The 26,065-nt window shown below is 42.3% G+C and overlaps 1 protein-coding gene and 1 long non-coding RNA gene across 2 annotated transcripts in view; one reads left to right on the forward strand and one right to left on the reverse strand.

Annotated features, from left to right (window-relative positions):
• TNR (tenascin R) overlaps positions 1-26,065 on the forward strand; it is an 81,288-nt gene that overhangs the window by 47,908 nt on the left and 7,315 nt on the right. Inside the window, exons 13-18 of the mRNA XM_045877403.2 lie at positions 165-284; positions 3,184-3,327; positions 4,038-4,168; positions 5,087-5,219; positions 21,310-21,461; positions 22,897-22,993. Coding sequence (XP_045733359.2) covers positions 165-284; positions 3,184-3,327; positions 4,038-4,168; positions 5,087-5,219; positions 21,310-21,461; positions 22,897-22,993 — 777 coding nt within the window. The remainder of the gene's footprint in view (positions 1-164; positions 285-3,183; positions 3,328-4,037; positions 4,169-5,086; positions 5,220-21,309; positions 21,462-22,896; positions 22,994-26,065) is intronic.
• LOC135364733 (uncharacterized) overlaps positions 1-26,065 on the reverse strand; it is a 44,118-nt gene that overhangs the window by 1,903 nt on the left and 16,150 nt on the right. The gene's annotated exons all lie outside the window — the stretch shown is intronic.

Consider the following 26,065-nt stretch of genomic DNA (forward strand, 5'->3'; position numbering starts at 1 on the left):
AGGATGAGATTAGAAGGGAAGGAAGGAAAGAGGTTTCCACTCACTTCATTCTTTTGTATGGCACAGCAGCAGACATGATGGATGAAACTATAAGAGATCGTTCACTGCACTTCCATCCTTCAGTATCTCCTACCTTTACCTGATATTCTCTGGCTCTGTTTCAGCTATGGACAACCCTGTGGATCTGACTGCTACCAACATCACTCCAACAGAAGCCCTGCTGCAGTGGAAGGCCCCAGTGGGTGAAGTGGAGCACTATGTCATTATTCTCACACACTTTGCAGGTGAACGTCTTACAGGTCTATGCATCAGGCAGGGGGAAATGGTGGGGACAGGCGCTGAAGACTATTATGAAAGTTTTTTTAAAAGGATGTTTTATCAATTTGAGGGACAGCTTAGAAATTTTCCTGCTTTACCTTCACTGTAAAGCTCTCAAGATGTCCCTAAACTCTGCAAACTACATCAGCTATAGGAATTCAGAAAGCTGAATCTGAAAGGTACAAGAAGGCACAAGGTACAAGGTATAAGAATCTGAAAGGCACATAAACAAAAGCAAATATAAAAACAGAGAAATAGCACTTGGAAGATAAAATTCAAAATTGAGCTAAGACTTGTCCCCAAATGCTATAGGGAAGAAAGCACACTTCTCTAGATATCCATAGAGCAAGAAAAACATCAAAGCACCATGCTTGGAACAAATAATACATGGTAACAAAGGATCCAGAACTAGCAAACTCCAGTTGCTTTAGTCTTGTCTACCCATATCCAACACAAAAGGTTGAGCCAACATTAAATCTTGAATTTCAATGTCTTCTTACCATGCTTTTTCACCTTACGCTATTTGAAGTTGAATAAAGAAGCCCAAAGCAAAATAATGTTGAGTAATTCAAGTATCTAGGCCTAGGAAAGTTATTTCCTTGTCTAAATTATACATGTGATCACAGAATTGTTGTGGGTTATATTCAGGAATCCAGAGAACAGAGCTATCAGAAGACAAGAGATAAGCAGATGTCTTAATTTTCAAAAATGACGGAGAAAGCCAATACTGTAAGCTGCAAAGTAAACTGATTGTTAAAGCTTGGGAAAATAAAAACCAAAACAGACTATTAAATAAATTGGAAAAAGATACCAGCACAGGTTCACTAGAATAAGTTTTACCAAAGCCATTTTATATCTTTTTTTAATTGGCAAATCTGCTAGCACACTTGGATTTCAGCAAGGCATCAGAAAATCCTACTTATCACTTAGATGGAAAAATACATGATGGATCATATTTGGAGTAACACAGAATTTAGCTGATTGAATAGCTCTCCTCAAGGAATGAATACCATGACTATGGATACATCATAACCCATCTATGTGCATGCACAATCCATTTCAACTCCTGCCACCCCTCCTTGCATGTCATGGGCCTGCATTTCTTAACTCTCACCATGCCTTCCCAAACCACCACTCATTTGCATGTGTTGTTTCCTCTACCTGGAAATTCTCTCCCCATTTGTCTGCCTAGACAAACCCATCCTCTAAGTCTTAGTTTCAACACCATGTCCACTGTCAAAGCTTCCAGTATTCCCCTAAGGTAGTCAGACCCACCTGCTCACAGGTACAAAGTACATGGCTCCATCAGAGCAATTAACTTCCATTCATTCAACAAATATTTTGGATGTCCTCCCACGAGCCATACACTCAACAAGGCTGTAAGGATTCAGAGACAAAACATGGGTGCTTCTCTTCACAGAACTCACTTCTGGTGATGATGAGACCAGTACATTGTTACAACCCAATGTGAGCAGTGTCATGACATAGGCAATCACAAAACAGCTTGGGCCACATCTGATAGATCACTCATTGGGGACGAAGGTGTTGAGGGGAAGAAAGAAAGCAGATCCTAGATAAAGTTAGAGAAGGAGACTAGAAGAAAGGGAATTCTAAGACAAAGAGCAGCCTGAGTGCATTTGTAGAGATACAAGAGAACATGAGGACTTTTGAGCAACTGCCATGGTTTGATATGGCCAAACAGTGATGGCTGGCAGGATGTTGCAAATGAGGATATTAAAAAGATAGAGTCGGGCACCTGGGTGGCTCAGATGGTTAAGCGTCTGCCTTCAGCTCAGGTCATGATCCCAGGATCCTGGGATCGAGTCCTGCATCAGGCTCCCCACTCAGTGGGGAGCCTGCTTCTTCCTCTCTCTCTCTGTCTCTCTGTCTCTTATGAATAAATAAATAAAATCTAAAAAAAAAAAAAAGATAGAGTCATTATGTTTGCTCTTTCAAAGAGCTGGTTTGAATTTTTACTTGTTTGCATGCCTTCTACGCCTTTAGACCACAAGAAACTTGAAACTTCAGACCCTACCTTGTTTGGGGAAGTGCCCAGTAAAATTTTAAATGCTGAATGACTCAGAAGTATTCTAAAGACACATAAATGGTGTGGCCCTGCTCTAATAAACAGTTTTACTGACAGCTAAATGAATACAGAGAAGACATGCGTAACACATTTGAATATAAAACAAAACTGTGTAAGTCAATGATACTGTAATTGTAGGGGGAGAGATGGTAGCTGTGCTTGTGGTGAGCATAGCATAATATATGGAGAAGCTGAATCACTATGTTATATACCTGAAGCTAATGCAACATTGTGTGTCAACTGTACTTAAATAAAAAAATTTTTAAACTGTGGTCCATAGAATCCCAATTCAAATATATTTCAATAAGCGGAAACGGTGGTCCAAAACTTAATCGACAAGGCAAAATGCAGTAGAAATAAACGCAAAGCTCTGCCCATGGGTGCAAACAATCAATACTTTTGGAATTGCCACATACATGTAATGGTGGTTGGGGATACATTTTCTCAGCCTAGAGGAGAGAGGACTTGATTAGGAGGTATGGCGGGAAGGAAGGAGCCATGTAGACAGAGGATTCAGCTTATTCTTTGTAACCCCAGTGGCCTGAGTGCAAGTCACAGAAAAGACAATTTGGCCTCCAAATAAGGACTATTTTTCTCAATTAAGATGCAAAATGAGAGGGGATGCTCTTGTAGAATACAATGCTAAGTTAAATAACCTTTAAGAGATTCTTTCCAAAACTCTCTAATACTGAATCTTTACGAAATGCCTTTGGATTTGGTAAGGCTTTCCTAGTTTCAATAGCCTTATTCAATTTTTATCCATGTTCATCTGATTTCAGTTGCCGGAGAGACCATCCTGGTTGATGGTGGCAGTGAGGAATTCCAGCTCGTTGGCCTGCTTCCTAGCACCCACTATACTATTAATATGTATGCCACCAGTGGGCCTCTCACCAGTGGCACCATCAGCACCAACTTCTCTACCCGTGAGTACATGGTTGGCTACACATCCAGCATCTCTAGATGCTTTTGTGGATCTGAAAATTACCAGTCTTCATGTGGTGCACTAGATGATAGTCTATAGGCTTTGGACAGTGCAGCTATGAGCTGTTCATATTTCAGTTGACTGCTGCCCAAATGCCAGTGAAAGTGAGCTACAGCTCTCGGGCCACAGACACCTGTCTGTTTCCTGCTCTCATCCTGGGTCTGGCTGACAGCAGTAGAATCAGGACCAAAGAGGCCAGTACTAGACATGCATCTGGCCTAGAAAAATCTGATGCATATTACAGGCCTTGATATGTGGGAGACAGTTGCTGGGTACAATCATGGCCAGAAGAGTAGACAGAGATATAGATGTGGGAATGATATAAGCTCAAGAGTGAACTCACAGACCTGCAGATTTAACAAGGTCATGATTTCAGACACAGGTCAGATTGGAAGATGTCACACCTAAGCCCAGAGGCCCAGGTGAGGGAAAGGGGGAATAGTTGCAGGAATGATCATGACACTGACTGATTATCTTCTGACCCAGGAGCACCCTTTCTGCTCCTGTTCAAGCTAGAACTAGGGCCAGCGTGTAAGCTGCCCAGAGACCCAGAGACCACATAGGTGGGCAGAGAGATAATGTGCCTGGAATGCAATCCAACAGAGGGGAGCTGGAGAGGCAGACACTCCTGGCATTTTCTCCTCTTTGTAGTCCTGGACCCTCCAGCAAACCTGACAGCCAGTGAAGTCACCAGACAAAGTGCCCTGATCTCCTGGCAGCCTCCCAGAGCAGAAATTGAAAACTACATCTTAACCTACAAATCCACTGATGGAAGCCGCAAGGTAAGACTTTTCTGTAAAGGAGATTTTTCTATCAAGCTATCCAAAGGGAGCAAACTGGGTTTGCCATGATGGATACATACATGCTATTGAGGAAAGAGCCTGAGTCTGCAAGCCAGAGACTTTGGTGCCTGTCCTGGCTTCGCTATTACTCTCTTTACAAGTTGAAGCAAAACAAGAAACCTCTCTGAGCCTTAGTTTCTGCTGTAGATAATGGGGGTTTCTACCTCTACAGCTGCACTTGGTTGTGGTGGGGCTTTCAGTATGATGATGAAAGGCACATTGGAAACTTCCAAGCCTATATAAGTACATAGTTTTCGAAAAAAATTTCGCTAGGAGGGCCAAGCAAACATGAGCAGGACACCAAATTCAACAGTCTTTTATGCCTCTTGATAAGCATTATAAAGGCTGCATCTATATAGCCTGCAGTAAAGAGATGACAAATTTCTGTGTTAGATGATCAGTTGAAACAGTACTTCTAGAGCACTGGTTGTCAAACTTCTGTTCACAATGAAATCTTATTTTTTAAAGTGAAATCATATTCAGAAGCCAAATATACACAATAGATTTAAGCAGAGCTAGTCTGTTAGATATGGAGGATGGAGGCCTAGGATTCTGCCTCCCTGGGTCCTGAGGAATCTCATACAGTCAGAAAACCACTGGATTTGATCATTCACATGCCTACCTTTATGCCAATGTGTGAGGTAGGAGCTGCCTAATCTGTGAGGTAGGAGCTGCCTAAATCTCACACAGGAGCTGTCCTCTCCGCTTATTGTGCTCTCCCTGTTGTGGAATGGAGAGCACACAATGGCCTTGGCAATCCTGACCTAGCTGGCTGCAGGCTCTGGGCTTCCCTTCCCAGCTCCTTTCAATTGCATGCTGGTCACTCCCTTCCACCTGCCTTCCTCCCTTGTTCCACAGGAGCTGATTGTGGATGCAGAGGACACGTGGATCCGGCTGGAAGGCCTGTCTGAGAGCACAGACTACACAGTGCTCCTGCAGGCAGCCCAGGACACTTCCCGGAGCAGCCTCACCTCTGCCACCTTCACCACAGGTGAGAGACACCACCCCTGCAATGCCTTCTTCTTCCTTGCATGACCTCTGCCTCTTCCAAAGCTTCTGCTGAGGCTTGATCAGGGAGGAACCTCCCAAGGAAAATCAATTGCATCTTCCTGTGGAGGAAAATAAGGGTTTCCTCCACACACACACCCCCTTCCAAGGCCCTGCCAGGAAACTTCTACCTGCCAAGGCAACCATAGGAACCAGCAGTACAAATCCTTGGTCCACCTGGACCCACTAAATGCACCAAGTGAAGACATCAGGTTCCTGCTCAGATTTTCTGCAAGTGTTTTCCCAGCAAAGTTCATCCTTCCCTCTTTCCTTCCTTCCTCTGCTGCTTGTGATCAGAGAATCACTTAATAAAAGTACCAAGAGTAAACCCTCTGTATTAAATCTAGGGTTCTTTTCCATACACAAAGCACTTTTGCGTTCCTATGGTCTCAACTAAGTCCCTATAACAACTGGTGAGGAGAGCCTTATTATCCCCATTTCACAGATGATGAAACAGAGTGCATGGAAATCAAATGACTTCCATGGCTAGTAAGTGGCTGGGTCAAACTACAACCAAGGTCTTCTACTACTAAATCCAGCTGCTCCTCCTGCATTCCTCCAATTAAGTATCAGCAGAAATTACCTGAAATGTCCATAAGGGATAAGGGTGTCCTAATTTGTCTAAGATGAAATAAACTAGTAACAGGCACTGTTCTGACTGCATTACATGTACTACCTAATTCAATCATCATGACAGCCTATGAAGTATGTTCTATTATCCCTATTTACAGATGAGGAAATTGAGCCACACAGAGGTGAGACAACTCACCCAAGACCCCACAGCTCTTACATAAGAGAACTAAGATTTGACTCCAGTTAATCTGGTTGTGGGGACTGTGCCTGTTAACAATCCTTTCTGTCACTTCCCAGGGTCCCTCTCTACAGTCTGTATTGTGGAACTGCCCAGTTCAAAGTTCTGGGGGTGTGGCTATGCACATGTGTGCGGCAAGTGTGAGGATTTCCCTTATCCCTAGATGTATGCCTGCCTGCCATCTCAGAGTACCTGGATGACAGGAATCCTGCCCATGCCCCAAAGCCCACCCCCCCATCATGAGGGAGGTGACAGAAGATCCCCCATCCCTACCTAGGTGCCTCTCCCTGTAGACTTGTTCTAAATGACAAAGCAGGACACTGGATCAAATACACCAAAATGTTACCAGTGGTTCTTTAGGGTAGTGAGATTATGAATGAGTCCTCTTTTCCCTCCTTTTTTATATTTTCAATATCTTACAAAGTGTCTGGAATGAGCAAATTAATCAGAAAAACAATTTTTTATTTAAAAAACAAAACTAAGCCTTGGTCACATAACCAAACATGAATCTAAGATGGGTCTTTACCAAATAGAACTTGAAGGACACTTGATCCCTTTTGGGGGCTGAAGTCAATTATGCTCGCCCTCCATGCTCTTTCACAGAGTGGCTTATCTCAGTATCAAGGTGCTACCCTCTCTTGTTCAAGCCCTTCCCTGCATATTCACAGGTTAAAGGGTCTTCCATGGTCCTCTTTTTCAAGCCACCACCCAAAGACCCATGGATTGGAGCTTTTCACTGAATTAAGAATTTCTTCCCCATAGAAAGGACACAGATGACAGAAACATAAACAGAGCTCCCAATTTGCATATTTATTAGGTCTAAACTAATCATTTCATCCCCAAAATGCATGGGTTTCAATGCTTGCTCAATGTAGTATGAGCTTTCAATTCCCATCCTAGTAATGCCACAGCTAGTGGGTGTGAGTAGTATGATAATATGCCTGAGGTTTCTGTAATATCTGGCAGCTGTGCCTTGCTCCAGATCTACCTGGGCTATAAAAGTATACCAGCTTCTGCGCCCACCACTGGCCTCTCTTACATGAAGCTGCCCCAGGGGTGTGTAATAGTATGGGTCTGGGATCTCAAACCCGGCTGGAGCCTCAGAAAGATCCAATAAGCTGAAGGTTAGCAATTCATGGAAATCTGTAGAGGAGGCCAGGGTAGTGGCTTTGTTTGGTGAACAGTGCAGAGGGACCATCAGGGTGTATTTAGGTGTTTGTTTCTTTGTTTTTATTGTTTTTATATGTTTGTTTTATTCTTATTGATTTATTGACACTGGGCTCCTGGGGCATGACCAACACCAACTCAAAAAGGAGAAAACTGAAGAGCCCGCCTTCCTGTATAATGAGTGTAGTTACTGACTGAGCCGCTCTATGTACAGTTTGGGGTACCAGAGAAGGACTTGCCACTACGATCGTGGTACATGGCAAAGATGTGTCCGTGTTTGGAAGCCTTTGCAGAGTTTTACTGTAAAGCTCAAATTTAAATTTAAGTCACTGAGGCACACCACACCCTGCTGGTCCCCCTGAAATGACTGGTTACAGAATGAAAAGTTTGTGGACAGAAGTAAGGCATATAAAAGTACCTTGCCCAAAGCCTGACAGATAGCAGACATAACGTTCAAAATGTTGGTTGAATAGAATAGTTAAATCCCAGCTGTAGAGCATGGAAGAGGGGTTTCTGGTGAAACAAAGCTATAGAAGGAATTTTCAACATCCATCACAGGGATGGGACAGGCAAAGAGGTACTTTCTCCAGAGTATGATGCCCAAAGTCCTTCTAATTTCAGGTTCTTTCTACCACCCCAAATGCAAATTTTCCTGAATAAATTACACTAAGCTTACAAGTGTCAACATTAGTGAGTCCACTGCCTCTGCCATGCCCCTCCCCCACCTTTTCTACCACCCGCCCTTCAACTCCCCTGCCAAAAACAAATTTTATGAAGGAGGAAGAGAGTACAAGAGTACCAGCTTCCTAAATGTGGGGATCAGGATGTTATCAAGAAGGGAATGATTGGGGTTTGCCTGATGTGTGGCTTAAGCCAGATGCCTTGAGGGAGAGACCAGGAGAAGGGCCTCCAGTGTACAGGGCAGGTGTTACTCATACCAGGACTCTCCTGTCATCCCCGTCGATCTCCTAAAGATCCCTCCAGATTAGGCTTCCTCTGGGAAGAGTGGTCACAGTGGCTGTGCCTTGAGCCTGATTCTGCCTCCCCTGACCTTCAGCATATCTCAGCTCATCCTTTCCCTTCCTCTCTAACAAGACCCTCACTGACAGCCCCCCATGACACACACACATGGGAGCCATATAGTTCACCCTGCATGCTCCATCTGTGGGCCCCTGTTTGCCTAAAAAGAAGAAAGGGAGAAGGAGAAGAGGGAAAAGAAGGAGGAGGAGAAGGGGAAGAAGAAGGAAGAAGAAGAAGAAGAAGAAGAAGAAGAAGAAGAAGAAGAAGAAGGAGGAGGAGGAGGAGGAGGAGGAGGAGGAGGAGGAGGAGGAGGAGGAGGAGGAGGAGGAGGGGGAGGAGGAGGGGGAGGAGGAGGAGGAGGAGGAGGAGGAGGAGGAAGAGGGGGAGGAAGAGGAAGGGAAAAAAGAAGAAGAAGGGGGAAGGGGAAAGGAGAAGAAGAAGGAAACAAAAAATGAAGAGCAGAGAATCTTTTTGCTTACTTGAAAGATTGGAGTGCTGCCAGTCTAAACCCCATGAATTATTCCTGCTGAGCAAGAGGTCTGAAAAACACCAGACCATCCTATATGACGGCAAATCAAGGCTGATGGATTTAGAGGCTAACTTCATTCTAGTAACCAGCATCCTTTCCGACTTCATTGACAGTACCTGAGCTTTCCACTTAGCAGCATCCTATTCTTAGGATGGGCTGATCTCAGCTGATCGTTCTAAGCATTTTTAATGCCTTGTCTTATGGAACAAAAGAGCCTAGAGCTGGGCCCCTAAGCGGCCTCCATCCACTGACAAACCCTCATCTTGCCTTGGGTGGGCCAAAATAAGAGACTCATTTCCAGCAGATGTCTACTTAATGGTCTGGAAAAGAGTTGTGATGTTTTTAAAAATAAAAAAGAAAGAAAGAGAGAACTAAAAGAAAAGAACTAACTCTCACAAAACCTCAAAAACTTTCTTTGATCAAGATATCTTCCCTTATTGCCTTCCTGCCATATAGCATAAACCCATTTCATTCTTTCCATCCTGTTAATAGCTTCCTGTCCTCTTGTCTCTGGTGTTTGCACAAGACTCTGGGGGGAATTAAATACAAGGAGTATGGAAGAGAAAAAATATGGATACGTTATTTATAATTTACTGTTGCCTGAAATTTCATTCAAGGTCTACTTGTCTTTCAGAGATATGAATATAAATGAGGAAACAAATATTCCCCATAGAGCAACAGAGACTTGGTGAAATGATCTTCTGAGAGGCAGGTTTCATTGTCTCTTTTAATACTATAAGAAGCAAACAAGACTCTCACTAAAGCTTGTCCTCAGAGACAGTGAACACTATAAAATAGGTTGTCTTTACCTTGAGGTTAAGCGAAGACAATCATTTGTGGAGGTGCCCAGAGATGAGTAATGAGAAGTTTTCTTTATTGCCTTTGCTCCGGTCCTATCCCACATCCAGGCTGAGCTGCTCTCTGGGGCTTTTCACAAAAACTCTGGGAGTCTACTCTAACACAAGCTTCAGTTTTTGAAGCTGTAAAAATTAATAAAGATTGGCAAATCCTGGGTCCTGAGACAATAGATAGTGGGTCATGCAAATCCACCTAATTATCAAGTTGGGAAGTCCAATGACCACTGTCCACTGCTTTCTACTCTTATATACACCACACTTGCCCCCTCACCAAAGTAAGGAATCAACAGGCTTCTCTCTGCTCCACTACTTAGAATCAGTTAGAATACTAGCTTCATTGAAATAAGCAAACCCCCTAAAGGAGAAGTCCACCTTCTCCTTTCTTTGACACCTGATTGTGTGGAAGGAGGCAGGGCACTAAGCACCCCATTTGAACAAACCATTCCCATCCAAGTCCAGAGGAGATGTCTGAATTAACCATACTGCTCAGTTTATCTCACATCACCAATGTCAAATCTCCAACAAGGTCCCTCTCTGTACTTATTCATTTATTTCCTCCTACCCTCATCTCTTCTTCCGCCTTCTACATTCAACCATTCTGAGGTTTTGAATTTGTGCCCTCGTTTATATGTGTTTTTGAAAAATGTGTTCTTGCAAAAGTTTTTAGTAGAAATATTTTAAATGTATGTAAATGGTATTGGATTACATAACTCATCCTTTGTTCTCCTATTTTCTACTCAGCACTGTTTTTAAGATCCATCCATGTCATATGTGCATCTAGTCTTTTGCTTCCAACTGTTGCAAAATACTGCATGCTGTTCACCCATCACATTTTATCTCTCCATTCTCCCAAGATGGACATCAGATATTCCCCAACCTCCCACACCACAAATGGTGCTGCAGAGAATACCTTGTATGTGTCCACTTATGAATCAGTGAGGCAATACCTTTGGGATATATATACCCAGAAGAAGAATGACTGGGTCACGGGTATGTGTTTAGATGGTTTAATGAAGTATTGCTCTTTGGGATGGCTATTTTAGTCTACACTCCCTACAACAGTGCAGGAAAGCTCCTGTTTCCTAATGTCATGCATCATTCCTAATGACTTGATATGATCCAGCTTTGTAGCTTTTGACACTCTAATAGGCATAATTGATATTTCATTTTCTAGATGAATTTCTTTAAATAGTAACAAGTTTGAGTTTAAACATCTCATCTATGCTTGTTAGCTCATCTATGCTTATTAGCTGAAAAGCTTTTTCTGTAAAATGTCTGTTCATATAGTTTATCTTTCTATCAGAGTTCCTGTGCTAAATAAGTATTAACTATCATTATTTGAGCTTTTGAAGTCTTTATGTCTTTCCCTACATGTGGGACACAAAGATATCTTCTATACGTACTTTTATTAGCTTTCTAGATTTTTTAAATATTTAGTCTTAATTTTGTATATGGTATTAAGTTAGGATGCAGTTTTCTTTTTCTTTGTAAGGTGAGCCAATTTCCTCAACATCATTTACTATTTAATCCATCCATTCTCTATTGATTTGTGGTGCTTTACTGTATATTAAGTTCCCATATGTACATGAATCTATCTCCGAACTCTGAACTCCATATTGTAGTCCATGGTCTATTTATCTGTTCTTTTGCCAATACTATATTGTGTTTTCATATCTATTACTTAATATCTTAACATTAATCTCTCCATAACTGGTAAAATAAGGAATTGTTTTACCTCACTTTTCTTTTTCGAATTCAACTTAGCTCTTTGGTGACCTTCATTTTTCCATAGGCATCTCAGAACAAGTTTATCAAGTTCCCCAAAAGAAATCTCAACTTGAATTTAGACTGGAATTGCAATAAATGTATAAAGTAATTTGGGGAGAACTGACATCCTTAGAATACTAAGTCATCCCTTCTATAAATGTACAGTGTATCTTCATTCAAATCATCTTTGTGTTGTTTCATAGGACTTTAAGTATTTCTCTATAACATTATGTTCTTGGCTAATTTCTAAACATTTTTTAATTTCTTATTGCTTGGTGACTTGTATTGAACTTTAAAAATTATTTCTAGTTTGTTATTGCTGATATGGGAAAATGCTATAGATTTTTGTATATTGATCCTATACCCAGCAATCTTGCTGAGCTCTTTTATTAATTCTAATTATCCATTACTTCTGTTAATATTTTTATGTAAATGTTTTATATCATTTACAAATAATGATGGTTTTATCTATATATTTCTAATCCTTATGCCTCTGATTTATTTATTTTTCTTTCCTTGTCATACTAGCTGGGGCCTCAAGAACTATGTTCAGCTGAACAGTGGTACTAGGTAACCTTGACTCATTCCCATTCTAAAAGGGAATGCTTAGTTGCAGCTTCATGTTGTATACTTTTTGCTAGGTCTTCATTTTTAGACCTCCTTTTGGTGGGGAAAAAACAGCTATTTAAGCTTTTCTAAAATGAAAAAATATATATAATTGGCTAATCTTATGTAAACCAGGATAATATTTACTTAAATTTGAAGTTTAAAACATTTAAGTCACAGAATTTTCTTCTATTTGAAGCTAAGAGTTTTTGTGATAAACTTTGTTGCTAAACGTTATCCAGTGGCTTTTTTCTGCATCAGTTGAGTTAATTATATGATGTTTATCCTTTATCTTAATAATGAGATGAAGTACATTGATAGATTTTTTTGATACATTTCTTTGCATTCCTAGGAGAAACCTCACCTGAATGTGACTTTTTTTTAGTGCACTGCTGGGTTTGATTAGCTAAAATTTTGTTTAGCCTGTTTACATCTACAATCATAAATGAAATTGACCTATCCATTTTTTCTTGTATATACCTCCATTACTGAGTTTTGAAATCCATGTTTCACTAGCTTCATTTAAAAGAAAAATCTGAGCAGTGTTCATGCTTTTTTATACTCTCTTTGGAATAACTTGCAGCAGAACTCATCACTAAAGCCACCTGGGGATATTTTGTTGTTGTTTTGGTTGTTTCTTTTTGTTTGTTTTAGGAACATGAGATGTTTGACTAGTACTTCTACCTTATCTAGCCAAGATCTCATCTTCATCTTGCACCAGTTGTGATGCTTTATAACCTTCTAGGAATTTATTAATTTCACCTTAGTCTTAAATTTTAATAGCATAAAATTCTTCAAGAGATTTTATTTTTAATCTCTCCTATATCTGGAGCTCTTTTCCCTTTTTCATTTTATTTTTGTCAGCTTCTCTCTTTATTTCATAATCAGTCTTATTAATATTAATATTTTCAAAGAACCAGCTTAAGACCCATATTCATGTTTCTGTGTCCCTATTAATTTCTTAAATAGATCAATAGATCTTCCCTGCAGCAATCCAGGTATTGAGCATGTTCTCAAACCCCTCTTCCTCCTTACTCCCTCCTTTTACCTTCTCCCAAACAAACCCTGTTTAGATTTGGGCTGTGGGTTGCTATATATAGGCTTTCTTTTTTTTTTCTCTTCTTTTATGATAGTCTTTTATTTAAGGCAAAAATAAGACATTTTACTCAAGTATTTAATCACCCTTACTTTTCAGAACTTTAGCATTTGTCACTCTTCTGAATCGTGTGCTTACTCCAGATTTTCCATAAAGGATTTTATAAGGCAAATCCTCATAAAATCTCATATGCCTAGAGCATTTTTTAATCATACCCTCACATTTGAACTGCAATGTGATCAGAGGTATAAAATGCCAGGTTCAAATATTTGTTTCCTTCATATTTTAAAGTATTCCATTGTCTTTTGATATGCAGTGTTGCCACTGAGAAGTCTGATGTCAGTCTGGTCCTTGTTCCCTCTGGAGGCGGTCTGCTCTTTCTAGAAGCTTTTAGAATGCTTTTCTTTCTTTTTTACAGTCTTCCACTTCACTATATGTCTTGGGGTTTGTTTTTCTTCTTATCTTTAGTCTGACACTCTGAAAGCCCTTTAAATCTGAGGTGTTTTATCTTTAATTCTGAGACATTTATCTTCATTATTTCTTTAAGCATTTCTTTCTGTTTTTATTTCCCCCTTTTAGGACTTCTTTAGCTAGATGTTGGTGTGTATATTCTCTCCTCCAAATCTCTTAACTTTGTCTTTATGTTTTCTTTTCTTTATCTTTACTTTTAATCTTTTTAGAAAGTTCCTCAATCTGATTATCTAATTCATTTATTTGTGTTCAGCTGAATCTAAATCCCCCATTCATCCCATCCATTGTGTTCTTACCTTCAACTATTATATTGTTCAGGCCTAATAATTCTACTAATTATTCATAATTTTTGTTCTTTTTTCATATTGTTATTATCCTTCCTTACTTTAAAAAAGTGACATATCATGCTTAACTTAAACCTGGACTCTCTATTCTAATAATTCTTCATCAGGTGATGGGTGTCACACTGCCTGTGGTCTTTCTTTCTCGGTAGTCTTACTCTTTAATGATAGATATTCTGGCCTGTGGGTTCATGTTCCTTTGGCATTATCACCTGTTATGTCTATTACGGGTGCATTAGAGAAGAACAAAGTACATGTGAAGAGGTAGGTAATGATTAGTCCATGACAATATGGGGAGAAGCAAAAACGGAACTTCAAAACTTTTTCTAACCTACTCTCTCTCTTTTTGTACTGTTTTTGTCTGGTTTTTGTATCAGGGTAATGCTGGCCTTATTGAATGAGTTGGAAATGTTCCCTCCTCTTCCATTTTCTGGAAGAGATTGTATAAAATTGGTGATGTTCCTTTTTTAAGTGTTTTCTAGAATTAATAATGAAGCCATCTGGGCCTGAAGGTTCTTTTTCTAAAGGTCCTAACTACAGATCCAATTTCTTTAATTGTTATGATATTATTCAGGTTATCCATTCATCTTGGGTGACTTTTGATAGATGTTGATTTTCAAGGAAATGGTCTATTTTATCTAAGTTTTTAAATTTATTTACATATAATTGTTTATACTATTCAGTAGGACAGGGATATGTGATCACTCTATAGGATAGAGGGCAATAAATTTCATCAAACATCAAACCATTTGCCATAGGTTGTAAGGTAGCATTGTGAATGTTATAGAAGGACCTTATATGTCACTATATACAGGATTTCATCTGGCCAATTTTTAATTGTATTGTCCCAAATGTTTTCAGAAAATCTAACTTTAATTTCCCTTTTCATAATCATAGGGATGGATATAGTGCTTATATGGTATGGTACATTTAACAAATATTGACTGAGCATCTACCATGGGTCAAACACTGTCTTAGTTCTGAGGGTAAAGTGATGAACAAGATGAGCCAGATGCCTACCTTCCTGAAACTTATATTCAAGGGGATAAGCCAGTTGGGAATAGACAAAGGAAGGAAATACAGTAATGTCAAATAGTGATAATATTATGAAAAAATAAACAGTAATGGAATAGGAACATATATGAAGAGCTAACTTCTAGGACATTTCATATGGGAAGAAGCATTTTCTGATTGTCACTTTCTTCCCTTATCACAGACTCTGGCCTCAACTAGGATGGTCAGGAAAGGCCTCCCTTCAAGCTGAGACATTTGAGCCAGGACTTGAATAATTAGAGTGAATCACACAAAGAAGAGCATTCCAGGCATAGTAGGAGTAATTATTATACCCCAAAGAAGGAATAAAATTGACATGTTCAGCAGATTAGAAAAAAGCCAGCCAGAGAGGGTGAGAAATACAAGGCATTGCCAGAGCATGCAGGGCTTTGTAGGCCAAGGTAAGGATTTTGCATTTTCTTCTAATTGCAAGAAATCATTGCAATTGCAGCTATTGCATTGAAGAAGCCATTGGAGGGTTTTTGGCAAGGGAGAGATAAGATGAGATAAGATCACATCTACATTATAAAAAAAAAATCACTCATTAAGAAATGGATAATGGATGCAATTAGGGTGAGAATGGCAGGAAAAGACCAGGCAGGAGGTATTACCATGACCCAGCCCTCTCCTTGCCAAGAGCCCCAGGAAGGGGCCAGGCTAACAGCTGCCCGTCTAAGATCAACTAATCTGCCATGGAACTGAGTCTCTTGATATAAGTGAATCCAAGAAATAAGGCAAATTATGTCAGAACATTTCTCTATCAAGGTGCCTTCAGCTGATCTTTGAAAGGAAGATTCAGAAGTTTATTGCATTTGCCCATGGTGGGTAGAAGGCAGGTGGTCTGCAGAGCTTGAGGACCTTCCTCAGAAATGCTTCAAATAAAGGCATCCAAATTGTCTATTGTTGAGTTGATTCTCTACTCCTATTATATCCTTAAAAGCTTTTGTCACCTCTCCTGTCAGATTCCCAACTGAATGGGGTCTTACTTACCTGTAATCTTACCCCCATCTAATTCATTCTCCACCCCACAGGAAGAATAATCTTCATAAAAACTGAGCTTAAAGTCCATCAATTATCTCTTCATTCTGTAGCCTGCCTGAGAAGGTTCAACTCCTTAAATGGAATGATCTAGTACCCCCTTACCTCCCTGAGGCTCTCCCTTATCCACCCAACCCAACTTCCGGCTAACTCTGCAGTTTCCCAAATAGACCATGCTTTTTGTGCAGACTTGGGGCACCCTTCCCCCACCAATTTTTAGCTAACTTCTACATCAGTTCCTAAAATAAGAAGTGCTTTCTGATTAGCACTTGCTAATCCTGCCCCATCCCAAGCTCCACCGTTTGCCCTACCCTCACCAGCCCCAAACTTCACTACATACCCACCTCCACGTTTTGACAGCTCCCTCTGTTTATCTCCTTCCCAGAGCACTTAGAACTTGGGGTTATAATTGTCTGTTTCTCCCACAAGAGTGTGAGCAAAATGAAAGATGGGACTGTATCCTTTTATTTTTTATATTCCTATCTCTTAGCCCAGTTTCAGAACCCAACGATGCCCCCCATATGTCTGTTGAACAAATACACAAAAGAATAAACAGGTAAATTAATTAAAAGATGCTATTGAAGAGGCTAAAGTGGTAGGCTTTCACAGCCTGTGTGGGCTGAACAAATAACTTTGCCCTGTCCATGACCTCAGACTGCCCTCCACAAACCTGCCAACCAGAAACCCACTTATGGGAAGAACGGTCTAAGCACTGGTGAAAAAGGCAGTCACCTGCACTTCTGTGGAACAGCACACTTTGCTGTGTAGTTCCACAGAGATCTGCTAAGGTTGTCCTCGGAGGGAAACATTGGCATCATGGCTTTGGTCCTGATGCTAAGGCCATTAGAATGGGCAGGAAGCCGATGCTCTCCAGGGCTCTCAACTCTGACCATTTTAAAGACTGCATCCAAGAATACAAAACAAGTAAGGAACAGGGCAGGGACAGAAAAGTCTCTTCCTTCACTCCCAGCCAGCTGGGGGTTATCGGATTGAGCTGTGTGTCACGTAGCTCACTTCACCCCACTCAGCACTCAGCCTTCGGATGCCTAACACAAACCAATTTCCGAGCAATTCTTCCGGTGAGTGCCCCAGTGCTGTTGATCTCATGATTTCATCTAGAAACACTTAACCATGAGACATTTCAGTGTACCGATCACTTGGCATTGCTTTCCTCTTAACTTGGTAAACACCACAGCTTGTGCTTTATAAAAAAAAAAGAAGAGAAAAGAAAAGAAAAAGCCTCTTTGTCAGGCCAGGCTCCAGTTATTGTATGAAAGGAAATAAAAACCTTCCAGTTTTGCTCTTGGTCCTAAAATTTCTGCCTTGGGAAGAATTATTGGAATGATCTATGTTAGGGTGAAAGGTGAGTTTCTGATGATATTGGATGGTGTGACATCCAGAGAGCTAGGGATGCCTGAAATCTGTCCCGACAACCTCTTAAGAATGTATGAAATCACAGTATACATGCAAGGAACATAGCAGAGTGAGAATCAGTGCATTCTTTATTATTAGTTAGGTCTAACAACCCTCAAAGCAGAACTTAATGGGAAAACTAGAACACAAGGTTTAAACTCAAGAATAAATAGAATCGTTTATTCCCTCTCTTTCCCGTCACCCTGTCTAAATCTTGGGGCCAGCCCACTCAAGACATACCTACTTGGGGGGGCACATGGGTTGTTCAGTTAGTTAAGTGTCTGACTCTTGATTTCGGCTCCAGTCATGATCTCAAAGTCATGAGATCAAGCGCCATGTCAGGCTTTGTTCTCAGGAGTCTGCTTGAGATTCTCTCTCTCCTCTCCCTCTTCCACTCCCCCATGCTCACTCACAGTCTCTCTCTCTCTCTCTCTTTCTCTTTCTCATAAATAAATCAATCTTAAAGAAAGACAGGAAAGGAAAGGGAAAAAGGGATAGAAGAGAAGGAAAGAGGAGAGGGAGGGAGAGACAGAGAGACCAAGACATTTGGTCTAGTCACTAGAGCATAGGACCTAGGCAGAGAAAGCAGACTACCAGGCCCCTCAGGGACATGCTCTAGCTCTTACAAAATTCCACCTCTTGGCCTCTTTGAGAAGAGGAAAATGTACCAGAGAAAGAGTGGAGTTCCAATCCAGCTGCTCTTCAGACTCATCGAGGAGATCTGGTAAGACACTGATCCCCTGCCAGCCCCCAACATTCTGACTTTGTTCATTTGCCGCAGAACCCAGGAATTTGAATTTTAATAAAGTCCCCATTTGGGAATAGTGAGCCTCTGCCTCCTCTCATCTGATGAAAAGGAATAATGATTTGATCAAGGACTTGTGGTGTGAGGCAAAACTCTGGCAATACTGAGGGCCAGAGAGGGGTTAAAAGGAGTGGTTTCATGGTAGATGTGTCTTCTCCAAGTGCCCAGGATGTAAAAATCCCAGTCACTGCTCCTGATATTCTACGCAGGCAAAATGCTTGTTGACTGACTTTCCGTTAATGCCACAGACTAAATCAAATCTAGAAACAACCAGGTGGCTTTGCAATTTGTCAAAGGTAAGACAAGTGTACCCAGCAACTATGCGTCAGCCTTGAACACATTTGGTGAGCCCCTCCACCAACCAGCCCAGTGTGGGGGCCCAGAAGGACAAAAACACAGCCCTTCTTCTCTCAAGGGTACAGTCTGGAAGCTTCATCTCATCCAAACTTTTGACACCACTTAAATCCACTTTTTTCTTAAGTTGATTTTATTCCCATTTTCTGACTTTAAAAAACACGAATCCCTTTTTTATATGACATTCTTTCAGATATGTAAAAACTTCTCCAGGGCAAGCCATCTCAATTACTGTATTTGTTTTTGGTAGGTCTACCTTCAAGGTAACTAATGTGTTTGAACCTTTTTAAAGTATCAATAACTTAAATAATCAACATCATCAAGGTGAAGAAAGTAAAACATCATTTACTTACCTATTCTGAAGTTTGGCTTGGTTTTATAGGTGTATTTATATGAGGTTGTCATTTTAGGTTTAGAGGAAGATGTTCTGCTGGGAACATATTGGATACAGGGAAAAAAATGGGAGTTCTGGCCCCTTTAAGGAGCTAAATTGATTAAGAAAAAAAGACTATTTAGTGCATAAGGTAGGAGTGAGCTGAAGCCCAACATTTTGTGCTGATCTCATAAAATGAGAAAGTCAGGCAATGAGAGAAGAGTGGAGAAAGGAAGGCAGTCAGGCAGGTTGCTGCAGAGACCAAGTGGAGAAAGGCCTGGGAGCCAGGACATAATCATTTGCTCCCAAAGTAACAGGGAGAGGGGAAAGAGCTCACTTGCCCCTGTCCCCTGGCAAGTAATTGTAACCTCTAGGAATACGTGGGATCAAGAACTCTGTCAGGTTCTAGGACATGCTGCAGATGAAAGTTTAGAGCTTTCCTGCAGCTATTTCAGAAAATCAGTTTGGAGGATAAAGATGTTTAATTTGAACATAGAACTTTTTGAGGTAACTTTAACCTTTGGGGTTTTATATGCTTATAACATAAATACAGACATCAATTAATCCTTTGCTGTATGGATAGATGTAACTCCTGTAAACTGTATACATGTTACATTCGTTGTTTTGTCAAGTTCAGGGAGCACTTGACTTGGGGTCTCAAAACTTGAGTTCAAATGACCTGTGAAAGTTGTGAAATCTTGCTGAGTGCAGTTTCCTTGTCTGCCAAATAACAATCTGTCTGATTTATAACAATCTGCCTTTCTCTCAAAGTTTCTTGCAAGAATTAAATAGAAATAAAACACACCTTGTCAAGTACAAGTTCTATAGAAATGTCTTATTACTCCATGGTGCAACCATGCCTGAAGTAGGCAGTGCCCTTGTTCTAAACTACCTCACATGGGAGCGAACTTTGACCATGGTATGGCAGCAAGCTGGACAGTCCCTGTGCTAGGAGTTAACAGACCTACTGAACCCCGACAACCTCTTCCTAACACAGGATGCTTCACAGATGATCTGTGACAGGATCCTTAGATGACCAGGGCGTTCAGTGAGGATGTTCCATCGCCTTCCCTGTGTGGCATTATGCTGTCCACTTGCTCTGATTTCCCTCCCCCACAGCTGAACTCCAAGCAGCCCTCTGGCGCACCTGTAGTGCGCTGGTGATGCCACTAGGGGTCACTGTAGTGATTGCCCTACCCGCCCCCCTTCCTAACTGCTACAGTTCAAGGATGCAAAACCGCATCAACCACATTTCATTGACCCTGAGCATCATTTTATGTACAGAGCACCCAAACCACTTTTCCTTACATGGCAAGCTCTCCCTTTTACTTGCTCTTTCCACTCCTGCCGTCCAGAAATCTCCTCCGTTGGAATCTGTGCTTCTTGGCTTACCGGCTAAGCATTAAAATTTGCCCCGAAGCTAAGTTCTTCAAGATGCATGATTTAAGCTTCTCTTTTAGCTAATTAGATATTGTTCTACAAATTGGGCTGTTCTCTCTGAAAGATGAGCAGCAATTTATTTCCCCTGCCCTTTCCTTAAACTTAAACTGAACTGTAAAACCTGGCCATTTGATTGTTTAGTCCAATCAGGAGATTATTTTTTGCAAGGAGTAGAGATCCATCTTCTTGCTAACTCTGACCTTGTTTAGGCATTCCTTCCTGCTGCTGTTGAGGATGACGGAAAGTTTTGCTTAATGCCTGTCATCTCTTTGAAAGGTGGGCCCTACTGGGGCGCCTGGGTGGCTCAGTCAGTTAAGCATCCAACTCTTGATTTTGGTTCAGGTCATGATCTCGGGGTCATGAGATCGAGCCCGTGTCAGGCTCCATGCTCAGTATGAAGTCTGCTTAAGATTCTCTCTCCCCCTCCCTGTGCCCCTCCCCCTACTCATGTGCACATGCTCTCTCCCTCTCTAAAATAAATAAATAACATCTTAGAAGAAAAAAAAAAAGAAAGGTGGGCCCTACAGTGATCTATTGTGGCCCATGCATCTGTAATCATCACCTGAGTAACCCCACTAACTGCATCAACACGCTTTTTTTTTTTTTGTCTAAAGCCAAACAAATAGGTAAGAGAAGGAGCCAGACTGTGAACCCAGATCTTTGGTCCTCAGATAACTTAAAACTGTATATTGTTTGATAAATCCAACATCAGTTAGAGAGGGGGAATGCAGGATGATGTGGGGTTCCCACACACTGCTTGAGATCCAGTAAAGATTTCTTACTGCTCTTGATGAAGTCCCACAAGGCCCTCTACAACCTTCTCCAGTCCAAGGGGTCATTACACATTGTAGGGGAAAGGATCCTTTCTGGAAATTGCCTCTTTTCCTATGCAGGGGGCCGGGTGTTTCCTCATCCTCAAGACTGTGCCCAGCATTTGATGAATGGAGACACTCTGAGTGGGGTGTATACCATCTTCCTCAATGGAGAGCTAAGCCGGAAGTTACAGGTGTACTGCGACATGACCACCGACGGGGGTGGCTGGATTGTAAGTACCTGTGGCTGTTCCCCATACACACAAACATCCTCAGTGTCTAGTACATCTGGCTTGGCATCTATGGATCCAAATTTCACCTCCCTCTGGCCAGTCTTCATCTATCCCCCACCTGTCCATGTTGAGGCTCTTCCTTGCCTCTGGGCCCTTGCTCAGCAGTGCAGTCACAGGTTTGGCCAAGCACTGGAAGGATTAAGCATATGGAGGCAGCAGTGGCCTGGCCCATTGAAGGGACCCCAGGAATACTGTTCCTTCTGCAAGAATAGTTAATGCAGGAGGGTGCCAGGGAAAGGGAGGAGGGGCTCTGATAAGCCCAGGGCTCTTGCTTGCTGAAGGCTGCAGCTATAAATAAAGGAGCAGAGGGGGTGGATCCTCTGTAGGAGGAGGGTCCTCTACAGGAAGAGGTGAGCCTCAATGGAGAGGTCTATGGGATGACTGCATATGGGGGAGCAGATGAGGGGCAGAGAATGAATAGCCATCTCTAGTTACCAAGACCACCCCTGTCCCCATCTTCCCTGGCCTCCCCGGTTCCTCCCCAGAGCTCCCACAGCCTTCCGAATGCACCAGTGGTCAGGAAAAGAAAGACACCCTCCTTCCACAGCTAAGAGGGCAACACCCAGAGAAGGGAAAGGACAGCCTCACAAATGGCCCCGCTTAGCAGTGCAGCCCACTATGCGTACAGGAGAGTTCCTGCAGCCTGACCCTAAAACAGCCCAGCATTAGCTGAGTCCCGCATACATGCAGCCCCTCTGCCCTCCTGTGGTTCCCCTCCAGCACTGCTAACACACAGCACTGGATATTTCTTGGTGCAAAATGGATAGATTTTTTTAATTGAGTTAAATGGTGACTGTGCTCATAAGCTACTCTTGAGAGACATTTTCTTTTATGTTTCTGACATATTTGTGCCTCCTTCTTAAAGCATAATTGGAAATTGAAGCTGAGGCTGATGCATTGGAGGTTAAATGAAATTAGCACTTAAACAGCTCAGAAAGTGAGTGATATGTAGTTGCTTTGCCTGCAATAGGATGATGACAGTTACTAGCTGATTTGAAGATGGTCCTGTTCTTTTGGTGAGAAATGCTTTCTACTGCACTCTGTCCTGCAAAAAGATTAATTTGAGAGCCAAGCCTATTTCCCCTTGACTAGTTGGGGGCTTGAGATGGATCCTGAATCCTTTCTACATTGCAGAGGTGCAAATTAGTGTCAACATCACACCCTGGCCTATTCATCGGGGGCCTCTGCACTTGAAGAGAAGAGCTCTGAGAATCTCTTACGAAAACGGCTGTGTGAAGACCGAGCTCTGTACTGCAATGTTCCTTATCCGAGCATCTTTGTCATGGCAGATAGAAAACTCAGTTACAGCGATTTTACTCATGAGGGTTTATTTTCTTCAGCATCGCTTTGTTTCTCCCCCTTGTCTCCCCAACAGGTGTTCCAGAGACGGCAGAACGGCCAAACGGATTTTTTCCGGAAGTGGGCTGAGTACCGTGTCGGCTTCGGGAACCTGGAGGATGAGTTTTGGCTGGGTAATCCTCCTTTGTGCTTTCCCTGGGAACCCTGCTCTGGCTTTTTGTCCCTCTCCCTCCTTTCTGTGTCCATCTGGGATGATCAGAAATGCCGTGTCTGTTGGGAAGTCGACAGCTCGTGAATTGCTTTCAGTACCTCTTGCTCTGTTTGGCTCCACTATTGATCTGTTTTTATCTTATTGTGGTGTTTTCCTCTTTGCTTTGTCTCTTCCCATCCTCATTAATAGTCTCTTATGCTGATGGGTCTTGACATGAGGCAACTACAAAGGAAGTGAGCTGCCTGGTGGGGGAGGGGGCGCAGGACACAGCCAGCTGGCTGGTCACCTCTCAGAAACCAGGCACCCACCGGCCAGCCTGCAGGTCAGGAGAGAGAGAGGAGGCAGTCGCCCCGCCCCAGCTCCCCGGGGGAATCTTATTACCTGACTTGGCAAGGGAAGAGAAAAATGAAAACGGCCTTGGAGGTGTCCTGCCATCTCCTAGAGGTCTGACCCAAGCAGGAGGTGCAGATTGAGAATGGAGCTGGTGTGAGAAGGTGAATACACACCCCATCCAGGCAGGTGGCAGTGGTACCAACCCCAGAAAGCAGTAAATTGATTACCTGCGTCTCCCTCTGGGTTAGATTTTCATAGTGATATGTACAGGGAGGCAGGGGGACAGGCGCATAACCGGGTTCCATATTTGTGGTCTCTTCTCTATATCTTGGTCACTACAGCATCCAGGCCTCACTGTCTTTCTCCTGGAGGCCACACGACAGCTCCCAACCTGACCTCCCTGCCTCCGGGACGACTCCATTGTCCACATGGCCATCTTCCTTACACCCAAAATCTGAGCTGTGGTTAACCTCATTTGTAAACCCTTTCAGTGACTCCTCATCACCACCAGGTGAAAACCAAACCCCTTAGTTGAGGTACAAGGCTCTTTCTAATCTAGCCCTGGAGGCTGCTCCCACCACTGAGTACCCCACGCCTCTCACCCCCACCCCCATACACACACCAACACCAAACTCCAAACCTCCAGAATCACTGCAGCTTCCTCTGCAAGGAATGTTCTCCCAACCCACCATCCCCCTCCTCTGGACACCTTGGTGCCCATCTGTGTATATTCAGAGACCCAACTAAACTCCTCTTCCTTCGAGGAACCTGTCCTGCCCAATTTTCTCACCCTTTGCCTATGGGAGGATTGGCCACTCCCTCTTTTGTGGGCCCAAAGCAGTGTCCAGTTTTTCTTTCTGTCTCTTTTGACTATGCTACGGAAACTTCTTTCAGGACTGGGACCACATCTTGGTCATGTTTTCATCCCATTGCCTCTTATAGTGTCTGAGATGGTAGGTACTTAAAGTGTAGGCACCAATCAGTTCGTCAATGATAAGAATTTATCGAGTATCTATGGGATGCCCAGATCTGTGTTGGCTGATGTAAGTAATAAAGCTACACGATAAGAACATTGAGAGAGAAATCAGGTGAATAGGAAGTATTTTTACCTTCCAGGAGTTTGCACACAGCTTGAGGGACAAGTACAATGCACACAAATCGGGCACCTGGCAGACAGGGCTCGTGTTCCCCGGACCTCAGCAGCTGTGCACCGATTCCATGATTTTTACATTATCTGTGAGGTGGCTGAACTATCCTGCACTTAAATGTTCTCTGTATCACTTGCTTTATTTAATTAAATCGACTGTTTTGTGAAAGAAACTTCATAGAAAGCTAGTTATCATGTGCCGAAACAAAAGGGAGCCTTAAAAATTCATACAAGGAAAAGAAAACAATATTAATATTTTTAAACGACAGTTAAATGCAGGGGCTCCAAGCCTGATGTTGCCGGCGGTGGTACAAATGAAGGTTAGTAAGTATTGGGTGTTTCACCACAAAGTACTAGAACCAAACTGAGACTGAAAGTCCAGGTTAGGATCCGAGTTAAGGTTTCTCCTTAAACTATTAAGAAAGAAAAAGAATTTGGAAATACCCCCTTTCTCCCTATATGTTTAAGTATGTTTTAGTCCTTATTCCCAAAGTATTTCTTCTATCATGAGAGATGCCATCCCACACTGAGAAACACTGTACTAACCGATGAACTCCCGATGAGAAGGCACAGATACTCAGAGAGAGGAGGGGTCAGCTTTGTGGAGGAGGCTCTGGGCAGTCAATGAGTAAGAAGAATGCAGGAGGGAAAGGACAAGAAAAGAGAGAAGGCAGGGATTCTTCTGACATGTGCAAATGGGATAGTAAAGAAACCATCCAACCAGAGGAAAGGTGCAAGACAGGGAAAGAAGAAAATGAAGTTAGGTGGGTTGAATGAAGGCACATTATGGTATCTAAAGCCAGGAAGAGAAGTCCTGACATAATGCCATAGGTAGTAGGGAGCCAGTGAGGGCTCTTGAATAGAGGCATGGCCTGGTGATCTATAGTTTGGTAGCAATACTCAGGTTAGGGGTAACTATGACCCATGGTTTATATCCCAAGTTGGGTTCCCCAGAAGCAGAACCAGAGTTCAAGGGATTTATTAGGGGAGTGCTCTCAGGAGTAGGGGAATAGAGGAAACAAGATAGAGCAGAGGAAAATATGCAAAAATGTGATTTTGGTGAGAGATGATCTTCAGTCTAATCCTCAGGAAAGGTCTGGATCATTAATTGCTCCTCCGAGTTGATCCCCACTAGGGCAAGGGGTCTGGCCTTTCATACCCCCTACATCAGGCATTAATGTAGGTCTGCTTCAAGGTACGGGGGAGGGAGAATGTAGCTACTAAGGGGAAGTGACTCCTGTTTGGTCAAAGGCAATTATCCAAGAAGAAGGCAGCTGTGAGCTGTTAGCAGCCAACACATCCAGCAGCTGGGGAACATGTCCACCATCTACTAAGGGCATCCGGGCAGGTACCCCCAGGATCCACTATATCCACACAAGCACAAGTCTAGGGTAGGTTGTGGGTCAGCAACCCAGCGAACAGCAAACAGCCCTCAACTTATAATCAAAATGAAGCTTTAAATCTCAAACAGGATAGGGAAGCAGAAAGATCCAGGTGGCCCTCAGCCAATAATAGCACCTGTGTAGATTTCAACCTCTTTTTCCACAAAGAGAT

Source organism: Mirounga angustirostris, unplaced genomic scaffold, assembly GCF_029215605.1.
Source record: "Mirounga angustirostris isolate CCGP_5_RB_7025 unplaced genomic scaffold, mMirAng1.0.hap1 SCAF_6, whole genome shotgun sequence".
NCBI classification, from domain to species: Eukaryota; Metazoa; Chordata; class Mammalia; order Carnivora; family Phocidae; genus Mirounga; species Mirounga angustirostris.